The 24,547-nt window shown below is 34.3% G+C and overlaps 1 protein-coding gene across 1 annotated transcript in view; it reads left to right on the top strand.

The window, feature by feature from the left end:
• The first annotated feature begins 1,178 nt into the window (after positions 1-1,178).
• LOC136346747 (sodium- and chloride-dependent transporter XTRP3) overlaps positions 1,179-24,547 on the top strand; it is a 54,760-nt gene continuing 31,391 nt past the window's right edge. The window contains exons 1-5 of the mRNA XM_066296136.1: positions 1,179-1,714; positions 8,388-8,626; positions 19,345-19,578; positions 19,631-19,741; positions 19,799-20,040. Coding sequence (XP_066152233.1) covers positions 1,441-1,714; positions 8,388-8,626; positions 19,345-19,578; positions 19,631-19,741; positions 19,799-20,040 — 1,100 coding nt within the window. The 5' untranslated portion in view covers positions 1,179-1,440. The remainder of the gene's footprint in view (positions 1,715-8,387; positions 8,627-19,344; positions 19,579-19,630; positions 19,742-19,798; positions 20,041-24,547) is intronic.

Raw genomic sequence — 24,547 nt, 5'->3', positions numbered from 1 at the left:
TATCATACACCGTTGAAATTTTAATGTATAATATAAGTTAATAGGTGAATATTATATATTATATTATACAAATCATGTAATTTTTGGGTCTCGTACCAACTTTATCTACCTATTTTGACGAAAAACACTTTCTGCGATAGGCGAGTGTAATACTGACGTGGAAAAACATATGATGCGCCTGATTAAAACAGCCGCGTAGTCTTGATTTAAATCTAAAAGAAATATTTTAATTTAGTTCTAAATCTTATCATTAATAAAACATTTACAAGCTAAGACAAAAAACTAACAACGTTAAAAATATCTAACTAAAACATATTTTTTCGCAGTAAATGTTCACTCCGCGACATTTTGTACGATATTAAACACGTGAATATTAGAAATACTATTAACACACTGAAAAGTTTGTCTAAGCTTCTGGATATTGTCATTAGTGATCTTATGTAAATTATCTTTTGTCTCCCCAGAAAAAAAATCAAGCGGCGTCAAATAGGGAGAACGTGGTGGCCACCTCACCGATCCTTTACGCCCTATTTAATTATGTCTAAAATTCACATTTAATAACTCTGATACGGTTTCGATGTTGTGAGGTGGCGTACCATCTTACTGGACAAAAAGCATTTTTAATGATGCCAAAAAGAAATATGATTTGTTTTTAAAAAAATGTAACTTTATATCATAACTCTAAAAACCATTGACATTAAATTTAAAAAAATTTTGTCAGTGTAATTTACGTACAAAAAGTATCCTAATACTGTAAAAATTATTTTTATGTAACTGACGAAATAAAAAAATTTGGAGAGTTTTTCGAAAATGCCAAAAATTGAATTATACATTGTTAAACATTGAGAATGTCTTATTAATTTTTTTCTATCTCTTAGTTGTTCGTAGATCCCCTACAAAGACATCGAAATTTTCCCACCTCGTATAGGAGAAACCAGAAAAAGCATTTTTATTCTTTTATTTATTAATTAAGTTTCAGCATTTGATGAAAGGGGATGTTATACGTAGGTAATTTGCTACTCATCCCTTGCAGATGCACTACTTTAGAATCAACCCCTATAGAAACGATTTAGGTTGTCCAAAGCGGTTCAAGAACGCATGCAAAAGGATACCCGTTCCTGGATAGCCCGTTCCAGGATAGCACAACAAAATTGCGTTCAGTCTATCGGCAACTTCCAGACGAGGAACTCCCGTAACGTGAAAAGTATCGCGTCACAGATCAATAAGGACGAAAGTCGCTCGCGAGCACATGCTCTCAATATTGATTATTAGCGGAGTAAATCTTTAATACCCTTCTTAAAGACGGAGATTTCCCAATTTTCCTCAGCTGTGCTCACCCATAACATGGGATAATTATTGCCCTGTATACTGTTAATCGTAAAAAAAAAACGTGTACAACATCAAATAATTTTCCCGTGTATTGTGTAGACTTGAACTTTGATGGCCGGGAAAACACCGGAACTGACCCGGAATGGTCATGAATTGGCGCCCCTAAACAACCGGCAAGGGAGTGGTGACAACCGGAAACCTGGAGTGACGATTGTTCTTCAGGGGCCCAGGGGGTCGGTGATATCAAGGGGGTCTCCTTGTCTGGACCAGGAGGATAACGTGGCCTGGTCTGGCAAGATTCAGTTCTTTTTGACTATTATTGGATACTCTGTTGGATTGGGGAATATCTGGAGGTTTCCTTATTTGTGCCAGCAGAATGGTGGAGGTAATGGTTCACTTCAGGCACAAACTTTAATTAATTGAATTAATTTAGTCAATAATTAATTAAAGTAATTTAAAGATAATTGCGTGATAAGATGATTTTATGTCAATGTTTTTGAACGAATATGTAAATTTAAGTTTTACTTAACCGTCAGATTAGGTCAAGTTTTGAATTGTTTCAATACAGTAGCGATGTAAAAGAAGTTGTGAAACTGTATACAATTTAAATCCAGGTTTTAACCATTAAATCACGAGATATTGGTTGCAGGAGTAGTTTCGTGCAATAAATATACTAGACGAATATATCGACAAAATGGAGAATGTAAACATAAGTTTGTGTTTCATAGTGTGTTTCAATGGTGAATGTAAGTTCAATTTGCATTTCAGGGGCCGTCTAGTCATTTTATCTTAAATTTCTTAAGGTTGTCAATCGAAGGGGCTTTGTATCTGAAATTCAAAATTAATTATGAAGACGTCTCAGGTGGGTTGTTTACAGATATAGGGAAGTTTCTTCGGAATTCGCCAGAGATCCAAAAAAATGTTTTTGATTTTATTAGAAGTATAGAAAATCCCCAGATTACACAAGCAATTCACAAAGTTTTTTCAGATGACTTTCGAAGCCTGAAAAGGGGGACCAGATTTTATACGAAGCTGGAAATAAACCTACAGATTTCACGCTATATTCGAAAAATCTCTGCTGGTTTTATTAGAAATTCTGAAACTTTTTCGCATTTTATAAGTTTCATAAGAAGTACAGGTCGGTTTCTGATTTTGCTTGAAGTTGGAAAAGAATGTCAAGATTTCACACGAGGAATTAAAATAAAATCTGATTTAATACAGCAATCAAAAAACCTCTGTAGATTTTACACCACATCCAGAAAGTTGTTCTTGATTTAACTCGCGAGTACAGAAAATTTCCCGATTTAATGTGGAGCATTGTGTTCCTATAGAGGTTAATACATAAAAAGAGATAAATTATTATGAATTATAACTCACAAAATTACTGAACTTAATGAAGTTTTAATGATATTTAGAGCCTGGAAAAGACGGCAATACCGTTGAAATGTTATTGCGAATAAATGGAAAAGAGGAAGGAATTTGCTCTTCATTCCCCTTCCTTTGACCTATAATTACTCCAAGGACGCGACTTTCAAACGCGCCCTTTAGTGTGAAATTGGTGTTTCTAAATTTTGAATTAAGAACCGTTAGAATATAAGTTCCAGAAATTTTGTGTCCCTACAGGATGTTCCAGAAACTTTAGTAAAAATTAGTATAGCGCGCTAGCGGAAATTAAAATTGTTTCCGATTTGCACCATTGTTTTTGGGAAACTCTGTCTGAATGTCTTTGGGAATGTGAGAAATTTTATATTTGAAAATTCTCTGAATTCCTAAAAAGGAAGATTAAAGATCATTAAAATGAACAACAAAAACGAAATGCCACTTCGAATCTCAGCTTAAATGTCACTACAAAATGAACTGTTTTCGGCTATTTTTACGTCGTTTTCGATGACTTATCAAAACTTACCTTGAAATTTTCTAAAAACAACAATCAGATCTTCTCCTTTTAAATCAGACCACAAACCCACATTCACAGTCACATCATCCTTAGTCTTCAGAGGAGAAAGCATGTCCAAGGACCAACAGCCTAAGCACCACAACTTCTACTTTCACCACAAAAGGGAAAAGAGTTGTCGGCGATAGATACAAAAGAAAATGGAGCTTTTTTATACCATACATACCAGGTGTATCGAATCAAAATGAACGATTAGGAAATACGTTCAGTGCTAAAACGCTTTTTTGGGATAGAAAGCACACTGCGTTCAAAATTTTTGAAAGCAGAACTACAAAATGAAAATGAACTCATAAAATACGTCATGTACAGGGTGTTCCAGAATATTGGTACAAATGAGGAAAGCCTGCTATTAGACAAAATAATAAAGCGATGAAGCTAAATAGAGTCTATAAAAAGTTGCTTGCTTTTCTTTTCCAGGGTGTTTAATATTTTTTATTTGAAAATTGGAAATAAATCTCAGAGTTATTGATTTACCGTCTTGAAATTGTTCCTAGGGGAGGTATTGAGCATGATAAATTGATTTAAAATCTGTATTCTATAAATTAAAAAGTTTGATATTTATTTCTAGTTTTAATCGATGAAGTTAGGCGATACACATAGTTGGACTCTAGGTTTGCCAGACTGCCATATTTTCATTCACGTAGAGTCGATTAAGAGTTAGTGGTTGATGATTGTTAACCAGATCTTTAAGCGATTTAACTTTGTCACCTACCATTTTACCCACTGAACTACTTTATTTAGTAACTCTTACCTTGTTTTAATGGTGAGGTGGTTGAGTTAGCATGTGCCATTAGAACTTCGTCGTCAACGACCTGGATATTCTGGCGATCTACATGATACCCCTAAACAGTCTGTATAAAATCGTACCATAGACGAGAGACAACATATGACTACAGGGTGTTTCCTAAGTACGGTACATAACCTCGGGAGCGTATTCTACAGCTAAAATAAAGGTAATTTTTTTATATAAACCAAAAATGCTTCGTTGCGAAAATACGGGGTGTGAAAATTTCTTTAAAAAATTATAACTTTTTAAATATTTCCGAAACTACTTGAGAAATTTTAGTGACATTTTGCAGGGTTTGAGAGTTAGCAACGGTGCGTATTTTACGCTAGAAATAGTGGCTGTTGTGTAACCAGTGGCGTGCGGACAGGATAATTTCTGGATATTTTAAAGGAAAAATGTGGTACGCCACTGTTCTTTTGTAATATTTTGTTCCTTTTTTAATTATGTGTTCGATTTGGAAGAAAAAAGGTCTCTTGACTTTTTTTTTCGTAGGACGTACCGTTTTCGAGCAAATAAATAAAAAACATTGTGGCTAAATTTTTTCATTCTTTTTTATTATTTTTAAGAGAAGAAATACTTGTATGAAAATATGAATTTTTTTGTTGTATACTTGCCAGTTTGGTAGCGAAATTGTCGACATTTTACTAGTCACCAACACCGTTCATTTATCTGTGCGGGAGACATTAAATTTCAGACAATAAAATTTTCACACCCTGTATTTCCGCAACGAAGCATTTTTGGGATATAGTTCACATAACAAAATTACCTTTATTTTAGCTGTAGAATACGCTCCCGAAGTTATGTACCGTACCTAGGAAACACCCTGTATATGACTCAATTTACCTTGGTTCAATAGTGGACTGTTCTCAAAGTACAGGACATTGAAATGAAGGTTAAACAGGAAAACGATTAGTTACGTGGTTTATAATGTTGTCCTCAGAACAAATGTGGCATCGAGGAGTTTTCGTGGGTGAGAAGCCAGAATCTGCTTACATTTTCGATACATATTGTAAAGGGCGTTGTCAACAGTAGTCGAAATCTTTTTAAAGGAGCCTAACTTTTTTACCACTCGGTATAAAATTTGTTCGTGGCTAAATTTGTGTTTTCTACATGTTTTATGAAAAAAGGTCCCTCGATAGAAGTTCCTCCGAGCACTCCTTTTTCGAGATATTTGAAATTTAAAGTTCGCTGCATGTTTTGAACAACTTTTAAGTACATATTTATTCATGCAGTTCAAACTAAAAGAACCAAAACATTCAATTAATCTCCAAACTTATAATTTTTTAAAAATCTACATGTTTTTATTCAACTATATCAATTTCTGTTATTTATTTTGCTTCACTATACGAATAGATATGTGCTTTAAAGCTGTTTTCAAGATAGTTAAACTTCAAATATCTTAGGAAGGAATGCCCCTAGAGACCTATACTGAAACATCTTCTTTTCGCAAAACTTGTATGAGAAACACGAATTTAGGCAGAACCAAATTTTGTACCGGGCGATACAAAAGTTATGCCGCTTTAAAGAGCGCTCACCTAGCGATGACTGGTGCCCCCTAAAATGTACGTGGAAAACATAAACGGATTCTGTTTCCCGGCCCCTAAAAACCCCCCGACACGACGATAACGACGATATTATGGCACGTCAAACCAAGGAATTTTTTTCCCCTTTTTTTAATTTTTACTTTGACATAACGTATTTTGAAAATAGTTCTGATTATTTCCCTTTGGACTAAGGTAAATTGGGTTAAATCGTCACGTTTCCGCCTCAGAAATTTGCGATAGAAGTGTATACAGACTTTTTAGGGACATCATGTATAATAAATAGTTTCATATTCTTTGCAAGTGGCTGCAGATGTCGTTACTGTGCGTTCTTGAAAGGGTGTGAAAGTTAACAATGCCGAGTCGCTTTCTGGAAACAAATTGGCCCTTATGTAGGTGAAAATTGCTGAAGCAGGCCGAATTGTTTGCCCACTGCTTTGACGATTTTTATTCAATTAATTTCGTTGATCCACGCTGCATTTTTATTTATAGATTATAAATTAACTAACAAGGTATTTTGATGAAGTTTAACTATTTTCTTGTCTCGATATAATGTCGCCTTCGACGCTCGGAAAATCGTCACCTCCTAATTAAATTAAAATCCTCCATCATTCTAAGAGAACATAGAATCCTTTGCTAACTAAGCCAATCTAAATATCACTTCTGAAATGTTTCCTGCACCTATAAATAGAATTATTTATAGACTTAATATTTAATATCAATTCAGAAACAGATATCGATTAGATGTCTAGTTGTTCCGATTTCAGGGTAGTTCATTTAGAATTTTAACATGTTCAATCGAAACGATCTTGTTCTCGCTAAACTCCTTTATACTCCATTGGAATTCCATGGAATAAAAATAAAATACTGTGATAGTAAATTGAACACATTTTTATGTTCGTGTATGCAAATATCACATTTTCGAGGACGAAATTTGAATTTAACAATGAAATTTCGAAAAATACGATTTACTTCGCAATTTTTGTTCTCCTTTTCAAAAATGAAGTGACGCGTTAATCGAGAAAGTGATGTCTTTCACGAACGAACTGTGCCGGTTGGATAACTTTCAACTTCATCAAGAACACGTGAAAGTTCTTCAGGCATTACATTTGCTGTGTCGTGAAAGGTGAAACACGGAAACCTCAAAAATACACGTTAATTTTCAAAAATTAAAATCGCCAAAGTTGGTCATAAGCTTTCCTTCAAGAGCTATCTATCGAGTTAGCTTATTTTACAACAAAAAATTATTCTTGCTGTTTCGTAGGAAAAGACTTTTTAAAATGTGCAGATTAGAAAACAATACATAAGACTGAAGTTTTGTCCAAAAATTGCATTATGATGGTTATTTCCTGACAGTCTGCATTTACGCTCAACGTCACTATCTATCGATCTGTACTGGTCAGCTGCAACCAGCGGAAGGACTGCCAAGATTTCCTTGAAAATTTCTGGTTTCTATTTTTTAATTTTATCACTTACTTTATATTTATTGTACTTCTGAATCAACACTAAGTCTCATACTTAAAATAGATTTACCATAGAAAAGCAGCAAATTTTTTCATTTTAACGAGCTATAAGGACAACAAGGATGAGCCAAATACGCGAAGAAATTTTAATTATACCTGACTTTTGCGGGTTCTTCGGTTCTTCTATCGGCGCTGCTTTGATCCCACTAGATCAATGTGCCGCAGTTCGCTGAATTTTCTATGATTATTCTCATCCCAAAGTTGGCGTGCCAGTAATTACTTCAAAACCTTGTAAAAATTGAAAAATTATTTAAATGAAACACGGATAAGATTAAAACAAATATACGGGGTCGATGCAGTTTTAAATACAGGGTGTGTGTAAAAGGCCTGTACAATATCCTACCACATATTTCTGGGGTGAGAATATGGTGATTTAACCTAATTTGTCTAATCCAAAAGTGGACGGTTTTAGAAATACAGGGTGTCAAAGTTAAGATTAAAAAATCGAAAAAAATTAATAACTTCGTTGGTAATTCTGCTACATCTACACAAAATTTCGTATCGGGAGGTTTTTAAGGGTGAGAAATCAAAATTAGTTTACATTTTCGATGCACAATGTAGAGGACGTGGTCAGCACTCGATGAACCCTCTTTAAAAGGGCATAATTTTTTTATCACCTGGTATAAAATTTATTTACGATTAAATTTGTATTTTCCTACGTCTTTTAGGAAAAAAAGGTCCCTTGGTAGAATTTTCTACAAGCACTCTTTCTTGAGATATTTGATTTTTACAGTTTGCCGCATCTCTAGTGCAGTAACTTTTTTTTTTTTTTTTTTTTTTTTTTTTTGCGAGGAGGTGGAAATCTTCCCAAAGACACCCGGCCTGTTGTTTGGCGACCGGGTAGTGTGGGATTCAAGCTGTATGCAGCCTGCCTGCCCACTAAAACCACCTCCCCTCTTCCGCCCCCCGGAACCACCTTTCGGTATACCTTCGGGGGAGTGCAGTAACTATGCTCACAGTTGAATATCTCGTAAACTATTTGAAAACGCAATTTTTACTAATAAATCGGGCACTTCATAAGTAATTATACATTTTTTTAACTTTTCGCTTTTAGTAAATGACCTTTTACAGACACCCTGTATAGGGTGGTTTAGACAAGCGCATTCGATTTTTTTTTGAGTGAAGGGTTTAAATTACGGAAAAATGGCTGTAACATTCTTAATTAAGTTTTTCAAAGGAAGATACCGGCAAGTGGGTCAAATTGGATTGGAGTGAACGTAAATGTAGAGATCAAGATAATTATTTTATTTCAGGTGCGTTCCTGATACCAGTGGCAGTGATGTTAGTCTTGGAGGGTATCCCTCTGTTCCTCATAGAATTAGGCATAGGGCAGAAGATGCGTTTGGGCTCCTTAGGCGTCTGGAACACGATCCATCCTTGGCTAGGTGGAATAGGGATTTCCAGCTGCTTGGTCACATTCTTCGTTGCACTGTATTATAATGTGATCATTACGTGGTGCTTTTACTATTTGTTCAACAGTTTTCGGGTGACGGTGAGTATCTACCAAGTTTTGTTGTGAATTTTACAGGTTAGTTCAGGTTAGGTAGTGGCCAAATGAAGTCACCATCACAATTACATTACGCTCAAAATTGGTATCGATGAAAGATCGTTGACTTCCCGGTTTACGTTTGAAAATGGAATGAAAAGTATTTGAAGGAGAAGAACAAATTTTATATCGAAATGAGGATGTTTAGAATTTAATTGTCCCGAAAGTCGGGGAGGACAAAATGTACGGTCGAAACGTCGATGGTTTTGAAACTGCAAAGTGTCTCTTTCAATGTCCACAACAATTGCTTAGAGTTTTACCTTAAAAGGAAAAACGCTTTATCACATTCGTTCTAAACTCGTAGCAGAATGTTTGCATTTACGAAAAAAATTTTGGAAATTTGGAATTTTTGGAAAAATCGACATGACTTCCTACTTTTCTAGCTAAAATATACCAAAATTAGCTAATTTAGCCAATGCCCAAATTTGCAAAAACGCAATATAAACTGCGTGGACATTCAATATTTTTATACCGGTCTTATAGATCTTATGGACTAGAAGCCATATCGTCCTTTTTCACAACTTTCAGCTATTTTATCACCTTATTCCAGGTTTGACCTTACAAGAAGCCCAGATTAATACATTTCACCGAATTAAGAATGTCTCGGGCTATTTTCGTGAATCGTGGCAAATCAAACAAATCCGATAATTTGGGGGGTTTTAAGCAAATTTTTCGCTATTTCAACTTATTCAACACTTAGCTTGATAAAACTGCTCGATTCTCATATACTTCGTAGCGATCTTATGGATTCGGAGCAATATCGTTCTTTCACACAACTTTGGGTCATTTTACGAGCTCATTCCGGGTTTGACCGCACTAGAAGCCCAGATTGATACATTTGGCTGAATCAGGCACGTTTTACTCTATTTCTATGATTCGTGGCAAATCTCCAACCTCTGGCAGTTCAAACAGAACATTCGGCGTTGGGACTTATTTAAAACTGCTAAAAAGGTATAACTGTAAAATAGCACAATCGATGAGTTATTATCTAATTCCACCCTTGGCATAATTGAATCAATACTCAGAGATTTGCCTTCGGATCAATAGCCTGACTATAAATACCTTAATTAATGAGCAAATTATTGGTTTGTCTCAACGTATCGAAAAATATCTTAAATGAAGCAATGATTGACGAAGGATTTGACCTGGTAAAACGAAATAAACCAACTTGCAACCCTTAGAATGCAGGTCACGATATCGAGGGGCAAATAAATATAGTATGATAGTAAAGCTTGTATAACGACAACAGGAAAATTGGATTGTAGGTCACTTTAGATTTAATGTGAAAAAACGTTATTATGTCCGTTAGATTAATGAATACCATGTGAGGGTACACATGAGAAAAACTATTCGAATTTATTTATACTCGACGTGTTATGATTTTCCTCGGAAGAACATACAGTAGTGGTCATAATTATAGCAACTTTTAAAATTTTTAAATAAAATGTATCTATTCGGCTAAACCCAATATACCTTTTTATATTATTTATATTCCACAACCGTCGATGTTTAAAATAAATCCAGATAAAATATCAACAATTCCTATAGGAAACTATCGAAACATATTTTTTCAATACCGGACAAAAATACAGCAACTCTTGGAATTTTTAAATTTCACTTGATTTACAGACTTGTGGGTTTAAATACGTTTCATATTCTAAATTAAATCGACGATTTTCATTATGGGTCGAGGTAAAACAGTCTCATTAGAGGTCAGGAAAATTATCATTGAGCGGTATAAAGCGCATAAGTCAATTGTATCTCGAATTATTTACAAATTCAGACAAACAGGAAGTGAAGCAGCTGTAAAAAACTCAGGACGCACAAGGAAAGCTACAAAAAGAACTCATAAATGGATCATTCGAATGTGTCAAAAAAATCCGTTTCTATCATCCACTCATATCAAATCACATTTAGAGGAAACGGGCCTAACTCGTATCAGTTCCAAGACCATAAGAAGAAGATTAGTGGAAAGTGGATTGTTTGGTAGACGACCAGCGAAAAAACCATTGCTATCTAAGAAGAACGTGAAAGCCCGACTTCAGTTTGCGCAGAATCACTAACGCTGGACATCTGAACAGTGGAAATTGGTAGTCATCAGTAATGAGTCCAAATTTAACTTACCAGGTCTACCGGTATGAAAGGAGCGCTATTTTGTAAAAATAAAACATCAATTTTAACAAGGAAAAAAAAATTCAAAAATTGACCATTGCTCTCTACACATTTTGACCACCTTTCTGGCAATTTATGGGTACCACGCCAGTAGAAATGTGCCCCTTTGGCATCAAACCAATTAGACACCCAATTTTCTACTTCTTCGTAGGAATCGAAGTGCTGCTCAGCCAATGCGTGTCCCATCTATGAAAACAAATGGTAGTCCGAAGGAGCCAATTCTGGTGAATACGGCGGATGGGGTAGCAACTCCCAGCCAAGTGTTTTGATGGTATCCTGAACCGGCGTTGCCTTGTGTGCAGGTGCGTTGTCATGGAGCAAAATTACCTTCCCGTGTCTTCTGGCCCATTCTGATCGTTTTTCTATCAATGCATTGTATAAAATTAATCAATTGTTGTCGGTAGCGAACAGTATTAACGGTTTCACCAGTTTTTTAAAAGCTCCTGGTGCACCACATCTTTCTGATCCCACCAAACACACAGCATTGCCTTCTTGCCGAATCGATCTGGTTTTGCAGTCGATGTTGATGGTAGTCCCGAATCAACCCATGATTTTTTCCGTTTCGGATTTTGAAAATAAATCCATTTTTCATCTCCAGTAACAATTCGATGCAAAACTGATTTTCTTTCGTGCCTTTGAAGCAAAATTTCACAGGTGTTTTTTCGGTTCTCCATCTGTCTTTCATTCGATTGATGCGGCACCCATTTTCCACACTTTTGGATCTTTCCCATAGCTTTTAAACGGTCAGAAATTGTTTGTTGTGCAACATTTAACATTTCTGCCATTTGATTTTGACTTAAAGTGTCATCTTCATCCAATATTGATTGCAGTTCGGTGTCTTTCAACTTTTTTGGTTGTCTGCCACGTTCTTAATTTTGCACACCAAAATTGTTATTTGTGAATCGTTGAAGCCATCTTTTGCATGTTACTTCTGATAAAGCATAACCACCATATGCCTCGACAAGCATTCGATGCGACTCTGCAGCACTTTTCTTCAAATAAAAGCAAAAAATTAATGCTTTCCTCAAATCATCATTTTGTGGTACAAAATCCGACATTTTTGGCACAATGAAATAATATATTGTTATTTGTTCAAGGACTTGATTTGTACTAAATGTGTTTGTCAGTTTGCACACCAACCAAGCAAACAAATAAAAAGGTTTGTTTACAACAAATGCCCTATATCGAGACATTTATATCCTGACACTCACTTCATACCGGTACACTTGGTATTTAAAAGTGATGGCCCATCATACGTTAGGCGACCCAAAGGCGCAGGGTTGCAAAAAAAGCTTGTTTTACCAACCGTAAAACATGGAAGAGGTTCGATTATGGTTTGGGGTTGTTTCTCTAGTTTCGGTATGGGTCCGCTTCACAAAATAGAAGGTCGCATGTACTGAGACATCCTCAAAAATCATTTACAACCATATCTTGAAGAAACCATGCCACTAACAAGCATTTTCCAACAAGATAATGACCTCAAAAATAAATCGAAACTTGTTTCAGAATGGTTTAGAGAGAAAAGGATAGAAGTTCTTGCTTGGCCACCGCAATCTCCCGATCTCAATCCCATAGAAAATTTGTGGGAATATGTGGATAACAAAATTCGGAATAATACATATTCCAATTTACAGGATTTATTTCAGGCACTTCAAGAAGCCTGGAAGAGTATTGATAACAATTACATCAACAATTTAATGAATTCAGTGCCACGAAGATGTGCAGAAGTTATTCAGCAGCGAGGGTATTATGCAAAATATCAATTATTGAACAATTCTTTTGCAGTTTGGTGAAGTTTTATTACTCTTTATAATTATTTTGGAAAAGTTGCTATATTTTTGTCCAGGTCGAAATGAATAGATTTTCTTATTTTTGTATACAAATTATTATTGTTTTATCGTTATATACTTCTATCATCAACAGTCATCGTAGAATCATATTTTCAAAACCTATTTTGAATTTAGGCCGTTAAGTCTAAATTATTTGAAATTTCAAAAAGTTGCTATAATTTTGACCACTACTGCACATACATGGGAGGTAAGGTGCCTTAGATGATCCGACATCATTAAACTTTTTCCACGTTATATTTCACATTCAGCTTCCAACTTTTTATAAATATAGCTACTTCTAGGCACTCCCTTTTGACAACATTTCTTCTCCCATCCTCTCAAGACTTCATCCATATTCAGGTGTATTTTGAATAATAGGGCTGGAGTTATGGAGCGTCATTACGGGCGTCACGCTCTTCGGGTCTAGAGCGTCTGCAATAACATGCGACCTTTTTTAACTTGTATTATAAATTAATTAGAAATATAAAATATTGAATACTTATTGTTTATCATGGGTTATTATTGTTCTTTATATTTTCATTGTTAACCTTTAAAAATGATTATAAACTATTTATATCAATCTAATAAGAACTAACTAATATTTAATAATGGGATCATATGATTCAGCGGAAACGATCTATTCTTCAGTTCTGATTGTAATAAAAACGTAAGTTGATGACGGTGCGATTCCATGAATATAAGGTTGGTGAATAATAATTCGACTAACCTAAGATATTTGCGCGAATAAAGATCTACATCATTAATCGAGGGCAACACTTGGCTTTTCCTCCAGTTATTCATTTAATATCTTTCACTTTTAACGGTCTCTTTATAAATATATAGGGTGTTTCCTAAATATGTTCCGACGCTTCAGGACACAATTTTTTATGGTGTTTAAAGAAAAAATATTCCTGTAAATATATGGCTGGAAACGCCTTAATTCCGAGGTACAGTGTGTTGAAAATGAAAAAATATACAGGGTGTTAGTTAAGTACATGTACTCATTTCAAGGGATGACATTTTAACTGATTTTTTATTAGAAAAAGTTCTTATGAATGTAAGCCCGCAACATGTTTGTTCACGAACTAGAGGGTGTTGAAATTTCATTTATAATTTGTTTTTTTTTTGTATTTTCCCACAGAGATGTAATAATCGGACAAAATTTGATATACGGGGGTTTTTTTGTGACGCAAAATCAAAATATTGTCTTATTTTTTTTATTACTGATAGAGGGCGCCATATACAGGGTTCAATCGCATTTTAACTAGCACTACTTTTTTGCGCTACACAGTATGCGAATGTTTATTAATTGGCTCATTAAACATTTACTTTTATTGGAAAAAGGTACTCTTGGAGAATGGTTGTAGAAGTAATCGTTTTAGAGATAAACGGGTTTGCAATTAACATAACTTCGGTAAAATTGGTTTAATAACAATTATTAAAATTATTAAAATAACTTTCATACTATAATAGTTGTTGAAAATGGCCACTTCCCTCTTCTATACATTTATTATACGGGATGTTTAAAAGAGACGCGGCAATATCTAAGGGGGTTATTTCCCAGGTCATTTTATGGAAAAAAATCCTACAAAAATAGGTCCGGAAAAGTATTGTTTCCAAGATTTGTGTTTAATTTTTTTTAATATTGATTTTTGAAAAATAATTCATATATCTTTTACCTAAAACACATTCAAATGGCATCAACATTATTAATTTTTAAACACATCTAATATGTTAGTGAATAAAACAGTGATTTTTAGTCGAATTGTTTTCAAACATTTCTATAATGTCTGTTGGCAATGTTTTTGTATGATAACTGGACATGCAATAAAATGGTTTTTATTTTTTATCTCGTAAACAAAGCAAGATACGACACAAATACAAGAGACAAAAAAGTTTTATTTTTAGTTGCTTCATCTGAAAAAAATATTAAAATTTAATTAAACTCAGTGGCGTACATTATTTTGTCAATAAATTTGGGTAAATTACCCTTCCCCCCCTTCGTCATTGGACTTAAAGATTTTAACGTAATTAGGGCCAAATCAGCTTTTTATTTCTACAAACAACGCTAGCAAATATTAAAAAAATCAGTCTAAAGATATTCGAATTACTTTTCAACAACCTTTAATTTAAAAAAAATTACATTCTTGGAAACAATACGTTTCTGGTCCTATGCTTACAGGAATTTTCTTCTCCATTAAATGAACTGAGAATTCATATGAGAAATAACCCACTTAAAAATTTCCGCATTTTTTTTAAACGTCCTATATATTATTTTCTACATATTTACAATTTTGCCTGATTATTACATCTTTCTCCAAAAACAATAAAAAATATATAAAATTTAAATACTCTAGTTTTTACACAAAGACGTTGCAGACCTACATTCGCAAGAACTTTTTCTGACAAAATTTGTTAAAGAACTTTGTAAAACACATTTCCTTGATTAATATCTTGTATATTATTATTTAAAATAAATTTGGAACAGTCAATGCTAGGTCTTTACAATTTTTTTGCAAATATTATACATTGGTAAAGAACTGCATTTTTAGTAGGAATTCAATTTTCATCTACCGCAATGGCGTAGTTGGGCGTGTGTAGGTGGTGTTTTCGTTAGAAAGAGTAGGACGCCAATGGATGTTTTAACATTTTTATTATTTTCGCACTCCCCCAATATTTTATAACACAAAATGTATTCTTATTTTTTGCTTAATACTAACGTATCCTTGGAAAAAAACTTATTTATTTAATTCAATTGCGAGAAAAATAATTCAAAGTTGCAATGTCGTATAAAATTTTCCAGAAATTTTTGAAAGAGTAAGACAATCAATGATAAATCAATTGAAATCGCGCATTTTACTGGAATGTGGCTCTTTTCAACATACATATATTTAGATTTTTTTCACAACCGATTATTTTTATGATTGTTGTTTGTAGTTACTGGCCATTTTTTTAAGAATGGGTTAACGTTAGATAAAAATATCAAGAAATATTTTTTTTTTGTAAAATGTTAGGAGTATGAAAATAACGAAAATGTTAAAAAATCTATTGCCCTTCTACATTTTATGACGAAAACGTCGACTGACTCACGCCCAAGTACGCCACTGGCGGCAGACAAAAATTGATTTTATACTGAAAATACAACTCTAGCAAATTACAATAACTGCAAAATTTTAGAAAATTAACAATGACAGTTCTCCCCGGTTATTTATTTTGAACAACTTGGATCTCGAAATCTAAGTCTTTCCTGTCATATGTTTGTTTATACGAACTTTTTTCTTTTTATACTGTAGGAAAGTGTGTCCTGACGTTATAAGCTGTAATTTGTATATTTAGAATGGCTTAATTTAGAAGTCGACTAGAGCCCATGGGAATCATGAAAACTGCAAGAGACATTAATTAATTTGGGTAAAATCATAGCACAGAATTGATTCCAAATTCTTCGGAAGGCATCATTAAAAATCTAATATTTCCCAACTTGATTTTTTCCTTTTTCTGGCACAAATTACACTTCTTCATTTATCTCTTTTTTGGATATGAAATTTGTTGCATTTGGATTGATTTGTCTTTGGGTAGCCATCATCGTTTATTTAAAGCTTGATTTAAATTGTCATCGTTACCATTACGATTCCTAAAGTAATCCTAAAAAACAATTCTCCTTATTCTTTTCTCTTTCTGGATAATTACCACTCAAAATACTGCTTTTTAGTAAATCTTCTTCTTATAAAAGGACTTTATAAGTATTATTTATTATAAAATTTTAGATTGTTATGTTAAAATAATGTTACTTATCATAATTTCGAAAAGTAGATAGTAACGCTTTTGAAATACCAAAGCTCCTCTTCGTCTACTGAATTACGAACTACGCGAATTTGCTCAAATTTAACAGAGAGTAGTTCTTCGAATCACCTGTATGTCTACAGTGTGATTGAAAAGTACTTTAAAAAATTTTTGGACGTGATTGCGGGCATTATTTACAGACACAAAGATTCAATAAAAAACGGCTTTTGTCATAATGGTTATAAAGATACGGGGTGTTCAAAAGGGTACGAGCACGGCCGTTTTTCCAATGCGTATATTTTGAAAACCCTTGAAGATTGGAATATGATATGCTACATAAAGTGTGTCTAAATTCGTAGATGTATGCAGATATGCCCTGATATACATGGGACATGCATTTCAAAAGCGTATTTTATTCGTAACGTAATTTATGCCACCCTCCGTTAGCCACATCCTGTGCTCGCTGTATTGAATATCCAGTAAAAAATGTGTTTCCAGAACTCGGTACAAAATAAGAATAATTGTGCATTATTACAAAATGCTATAAGTAGTATCATAATTCCTCTAACTACTATAAACAAATGTATAAATAAGATTCGTTTATAAAACAAATTTGTATTTTTTTGGACAAATTTAAAAGAAAAAAATCTTCGAGGTAATTTAAGCTGTAATGGTTCGCTCTGAGAGGGTTAAACTGACAATTAATTTACAAAAATTGAGTTTTTAGTGGGGTATATATAGAAAGAGTGATTGGAAAATTCGAAAAAAGAACACAGTGTTCAAGTGTAAATCAAAAGAGGATGCTGGGTAATCCAGTGACACTGATGATTCTACTTATCAGCTTTATCAGGCTTGTGTGCCTACAAAATAAGTACACACTCATGATACTGCGCACGATCGAAAACATGCGCACCTGCGATGTTCGTCCGTAAAGGATGGAAGGAAAAAACCACAAGCAGGTATCAGCTCGTCTTAGTGTGAAAACATCCAAACTTCCTATAATTTTGAAAACAAGTTTGTGTTATCCACGATAAAATTGCGATCTACTTGCGGTCCCCTCTTTATTTCCATTATTTCCAGGCTAGGTCTGGATGTGTGTATGTTTTCTGACCTGCGCAGCATAAGGTGTGTGTACCCGCTTTGTGACGTAAAGACACGCATGCCCGATGAACTCAATAAATAGAAACACGTGAGGCAAGGTCGCCTAACATGCCCTTTCTATTTAAACTTACACGCTCTATTGCTTTTGCGGATCCGCCATGAATTTTTTCTAGAAAATGCTTTCTACTACGTAAATAATAATTCAGCACCTGATTTAAAATAATAGATATAGGCACGTGCGAAAAAATATTCACTTTTCAAAGTTTGTAGGCGACGCTAAAGGAATTTTTAACTATCAACTTCTATGCTGTTTGAACTTATTGAAAATTGGGCGGGGCTATAGAAATTAATTATTTGCTCGTGCTTATATAATGAATATTAACAGCGACAGAATTTAACGTACCGAGAAGGTTACAAATTTAACAAATATCAAAATTTAGTAGGAACGTGCTAAATTGTTGTCTCAATATCTAACATATTGTGCGTAGAAATTCAGCACACGTCCATTAAAGTTTGGCAGTTAGCTTTATAATCTCATTGACATGTTCACTTTGGCTCATGTCACAACCTGATTGGTTTCTATGATCCCGCCCAATTTTTAATTGGCGGGAACTGCACATGAGCAGGTAAAACAAGTAAGGCGAAGTTGTCATTATTCTGTCTCCTACGGCGAGTAAAATCATGTCCAAAGTTCAAGTCAGTTCTCACCTGTCAATGTCCATTTTTAAATGTTTTTGCAGTTTTGTATCGAATTTAAAAGCGCAATGTATTTTTTTTTTGTAATAATGACCAATATGTCCCTGACCAAGATATTTTTTATAGGAAAATATTCGTCAAAGATATTCCTCAACTCTTTTATCCTCAAGTTGTTCAATAGTCAATGACCTGGAATTCTGTAACTTAAAAATGTTTAATAAATCTAAGTCAAAAATAGCTGTTGTTTCATTGCGGCATAGGCACAGTGAATCGACGATTTATCTTTAGTATTAGAACTAAGAAAATCAGAGATTCTTTGACTTTCAATTTGCTTTAAGATTGAAAGAATCACAGTTTACAGCTAAATTCAAAAGTATTTACTAAGAATACGTTAAATTTTAAAATTAGCTTTTCTCGAGAACGATTATTACATGAGGATGATTCCTTCCTACTAATACTAAAGTTAATAGGTACCTCAGATTAGATCTGTTTTATAAACTCAGCAGTATCGGAATGAGAATTTGGTAATAAGCACATGCGGAAACAAGAAATATGTTTGTAGACAGATATCACTAGTTCAGGTAGAAACATAGAAATTGTGTAAGTGGGAGAATGATCGCGTAAGGTTTACTACGCCCCCGACAAAGAACAAAGAAGTGAGTCGTAAGGCTAGCGGTTGAAGTGGGCGGAGTCAGTCCAGTGTCCGGATTTTTCACTCTTTCACCATTTTTATTAATACAAATTTTGGCGTTGGATTTTTTTTTTATTGATGCTTTTTGCTCTGACATTAAAAAAAAATTCCATTACAGCGAAGGCAGCGAAATTGATACTAATCTAAACATAGAAGTGAGATCTTGAACGGATTGATTCCACCCACATCAGCCATTAGCCTCGCAATCCTCTTCGTTGGTTATTATTAAACCGGGACATATTAAACCTCATGCGGTCGTTCTCTCACCTGTACAATCCCAATGGTTCTCCTTAAACTGGTGATACATGTATAGAAGAGGTATATTTCTATTCACTAATTCGTTCTGGTTAAACCTATCCTGGTATTGAACTAACTGAAATAATTTCAATTTCTAGTCCGAGTTTGAGCTTCCATGGCAGAGATGTCCAATAGATCCTTTAACCAATCAAACTCTTAAAGAGTGCGAGAAATCCTCAGCCACAGCTTACTTTTGGTATAGGGTCACCTTAGACGCTAGCCCTTCCATTGATGACCCTGGAGCGCCCAAATGGTGGATAGTTTTATGTCTTTTGATAGCCTGGATCGTTGTGTTCTTTATTGTTATGAAAGGAATTCAAAGTTCTGGAAAGGTGCACGTATGACTTAAAATTTTGCTAAAACTATAATTTTAATGTCTTGTAGGTGGTGTACTTTACTTCCATGTTTCCATACTTAGTACTGACAATATTCTTCATTGAGGGAATGTCCCTGAAAGGAGCAGGTGCGGGACTTGCTCATATGTTAAAGCCTAAGGTACGTTATTCTTATTAATATATCTGCATATGAGTTTATCAAAATGTATCTTTTCAGGTTCACATGTTAATGGAGCCTAAAGTGTGGCTGGACGCAGCCACTCAAGTTTTCTACTCATTTGGCCTGGCATTTGGGTCATTGATAGCGTTCGGTTCCTACAACAACCCCAAGAATAACTGCGTTAGGGACGTAATATTGGTTTCCATATGCAATGCTATGACTGCCATATACGCCAGTGTGGTCATATTTGCTATTTTGGGATTTAAGGCCGTCAGCAAAGTCGAGGAATGTTTACTAACGTAAGTGTCCTTCGTATTATCACTTGCTTCGTCTCAAATTGTTGATTAAAAGACATTTTCCATGATGTAAAAAAATTACAAATGAGCTAAAAACTTATACGGTCAGAATCAGAAGATCCTCGCATGGTTAGGGACTGGACCATCTGCACAGGCAATATACAACAGCAATTATTATCAGCTGTAGGAAAACTTTCCCCTCGACTGGTGAATAGAAATTACCTACATATCTTGTTAAATTTACCAAATCGCCAAATCGTATATTGAGAGCAAGTAAAGCAGAATTTTACAACAAACTTTCACGCAACTGAACCTTAAAAACGGTGTAAAATGCTTGAAAGTATTGAATGGTAAAAAATTTAATTCACTAAACCCTCACATATGGGGTCCGCGGTATTTCTAAAAAATAACAAGTCGGTTAAATCGGGGCAAAATTCCGCAATTTGAAATTCAGGAATATGCTATTTTAATATTGGAAAATCCCGGCGACTTTCAAAGATATGCGGAAAAAACTGACTATTTGAAAAAAATATTTCTGTTTCCCTCAGCTTATTTCCCGTCGTAAAATAATTCAAAATCATTCACAGTTCATTACTGTAGTTTGTTCTCCCTTATAATGTGGCCAAGTCTTGTTCGAATTCTGACTGCCATCATCGAATTAGTTTTTCTTACGGGCGACATTTTGTATTTTCATATTTTTGAATCAACAGTCTTGCAGCCTGGTAAAACTATGAAAAATCCTGTTTTTGCAGAGTGTTTATGAAATGAAAAAATAAGAAACAAATAATTAAAGAAAATTAGAAGAGGTACTCGAAGGATTCATTTTCTGCTTGCAAGAACAGCTTTACGCATCTGCTTAAATTCTGCATAGATCTCCAAAAACGCTTGTTGCTATTTTGGTTCTTGACGTTATGATAATCTTTCTGTAAAGCTCTTTAATATCGGTGGGCCCAGAGTAATAAATGACGTATTTCACACCTCCCCGTAAGGAATAGTCTAATGGGGAAAGATCTGGTGAACGCACGGGCCAACCTATGTCTCCGTTGTTTAAAATGACTACTGGGAAATATTTGACACCAATAATTAACCATTTTTCTAGAATTATGTGGCGGAGCACGGTTTTGCTGCAGTTAAAACTTAATCAACCGATTAAAGCTAATATTGTTGTGGATATAATCTATTACATCTATAATAAATGTATTCGAATATATATGGGCCAAGATTGTACCGTCAAATAAAGCAGCCTAGAAATTTGGTCAGATGGTGCTAGTAATACATGTTGTCATTGTAGATTTTCAATGGGTTAATCATGCTATGTTCATTTTTATTACTGAATATCATTCGTAAGCTCCCACTCATCTGTGAATATCACGTTTGAAAAAAACTGGGGATTTTACCCTAACAGTGCCAGACTATTCCTGCAATCTGTACAAATGTGGATATTATTTCGAGGGCAAACTTTGCACAGACAGATTTTTTGATAGTTGCATCAAACTGCAAGACTGAACTGTAACAGTGATACAGGGTCCTCAGAAAAAAAGTTGAATTCAAAACGTTAAAATTAAGATACCACCAATAACAAAAAATTAAATTGATGATGGTTGCCGTAAATCGAAACGTCGGGTATCAAATCGGACATCGCCGTGTTGTAAAAAAGGATGTAGACTTTCAATTACCTCACCGAGTAAATCTAAGGGAAAAATAAAAACGTCTTTCCAAAATATCATTTTTTTATACAGGGTGAGTCTTAAGTAATGGGACACAGAGCAACGATGGATTTATGACATAAAAATAATGCAATATAGATAAATTTATGTTATACCAAAAGTTGAAAATAACTGAGATACAGGGTGCCAAAGTTGAAAAATTAAATCAAATTTTCCTCAATATCTCTGGAACCGTTCGGGCTAATTTCACGAAATTTATTATATAGGGGTTTTTGGAGATGATCAATTCAAATTTATCAACGATTTCGGTGTATCTTCTAGAGGGTGCCACAATCGACAATTAGGAGTCATTTAAGCCATTTAAACTTTTTTGTGCCACGGCGTATGTCATTTTGTCCTCATAAAATTTGTTCCTCTACCTTTTCTAGTTAAAAAAGTTATACCTTATTGGTGTCGCTAGGAGCAACGGTTTTCGAGAAATTCAATTAAATAACTTAAATTCCCATTTTTTCTACTTGTTGACATGTAACAACATAGTTTTTTTGTATTGTTAAAAAAGCACAAAGATTATATGAAAACAATTTAATATCGTAGTTGGTCTTCTATTGACATATTTATTTAAGCTCCAAACGAATATTTTAACAATAACAAAAAATTAAAAATTAAACATATCTTTCTGTGACAATAAATGTTCGACGTGTCCACCATTTACTTGGATACATTTTGCAATTCTTTTACAGAACGACCTCTTTATTTTAAATAGCAATTGTTCATTCCGAAATAATGTGGCTGTATTTTGAATTTTTTTAAATAATTTTTCAGGTGTATTTATTGTATTTTGGTAAACGGAAGATTACATGTAACACCATACACAAAAGTCCATAGGATCGAAGTCGGGGCTACGTGGGGGCCAGGGTATTTCAAATCCACGTCCTATACAACGATTGGCAAAACGTGTACTTAACAAATCCCTTACTGGACGGGAAAAATGTACGGGTGCGCCATCTTGCAAAAAAACATTACTTGCCTTAAATTCAGAGGCACATCATCAAGAAGGTTCCCTAGTTCATTTTGGAGGAACTCTAAGTACAGAGGACCATTCAATTTGGGTGGTAATACATAGGGTCCTATGAAATAGTTATCAAATAATTTTTTATTTTAATTAAATTGTAAATTTATTTGTATACTTTACAAACACAATGCAGTGAAACTGAATTTTTGTTTGACATATCTTTGTTTTCATATGTTATATCATTCATTTGTTTTATCATAGACTACTTTTTTTTTTTTCGAGGAGGTGGGAATCTTCTTAAGACACCTGGCTTCGACGTGCAACCAGGTAGCGTGGGATTTGACCGACCATTATGTCGCCCGCCTACCCACTAAAACCACCTCCCCTCTTCGCCCCAGTATCGCCTTTCGGCATCCCTTCAGGGCTTATCATAGACTACTAAGATAAAGTAACGTCATAATTTTTTTTGTTATTGTTAAAATATTCGTTTGGAGCTTAAATAAATATGTCAATAGAAGACCAACTACAGTATTAAAATGTTTTCATATAATCTTTGTGCTTTTTTAACAATACAAAAAAATTTTGTTGTTACATGTCAACAAGTAGAAAAAATGGGAATTTAAGTTATTTAATTGAATTTCTCGAAAACCGTTGCTCCTAGCGACACCAATAAGGTATAACTTTTTTAACTAGAAAAGGTAGAGGAACAAATTTTATGAGGACAAAATGACATACGCCGTGGCACAAAAAAGTTTAAATGGCTTAAATGACTCCTAATTGTCGATTGTGGCACCCTCTAGAAGATACACCGAAATCGTCGATAAATTTGAATTGATCATCTCCAAAAACCCCTATATAATAAATTTCGTGAAATTATCCCGAACGGTTTCAGAGATATTGAGGAAAATTTAATTTAATTTTTCAACTTTGGCACCCTGTATCTCAGTTATTTTCAACTTTTGGTATAACATAAATTTATCTATATTGCATTATTTTTATGTCATAAATCCATCGTTGCTCTGTGTCCCATTATTTAAGACTCACCCTGTATATTGTACAAGGTGGCCCAATGAAAAATTTGCGCCTTGATTTCCGGTAATTAGAATGAAAATGTGCAAAAACGCTCGGACCTGTAGATTTTTTATTGGAGGGGTAATTTCTTTTTTATTTTCAGCCCTTCAACTTTAAAGCCCGAACAGTGGTGCCACTTACCCCCAAAATTTTTAACGGTAAAGAGTGTCGAGGGATATTTCATTTAAAGGTAGTTGCACCCTGACCATAATCTCCATGTTTGAAGTCACTGCCATTATCTTCGATGATATGACAGCTTGTCAAAATCTGTGGGGAAAAGGCTCTTACTTAATAATTAATTTATCAAGATAAAAGCTACAGAATTCAAAACGACGATAGGAAGATCATAAGATATAAATGAATAGTTTTGACGGAGGTGAATTTTACCTCTAATTGTATAATTCATGAATGCTACCAAATTACGCCCTATAAGTTCCTTAACGTAAAATAACGCTTTGAATAAAATTTACTTTATGGTATAGACGTGGAATAGCGATTATTTCAAGCATTTAGTAAATTGACCAGAAAGGTAATGCGAGCACTCCCTCCTCCCTGTCGTTTAAAGATCAAATTACCAATAAAGAGACGTGCCCTTTAAATTTAAGGGGTAAAATTCGTCTCCATCAACGCGACTCACATTTAGTGGTATCTCACACTTAACGGTCTTTCTACCCTCATTGTGAAGTCTGTAACTCTTATCATGACAAATTAAGTATTAATTAAAAGCTTCTTTCCACAGAGACTTTGACAAGCTGTCATA

This window comes from Euwallacea fornicatus, chromosome 24 (genome assembly GCF_040115645.1).
Source record: "Euwallacea fornicatus isolate EFF26 chromosome 24, ASM4011564v1, whole genome shotgun sequence".
Classification (NCBI taxonomy): Eukaryota; Metazoa; Arthropoda; class Insecta; order Coleoptera; family Curculionidae; genus Euwallacea; species Euwallacea fornicatus.
The sequence above is the reverse complement of the archived record's forward strand: the minus strand, read 5'-3'. Positions and strand labels throughout refer to the sequence as shown.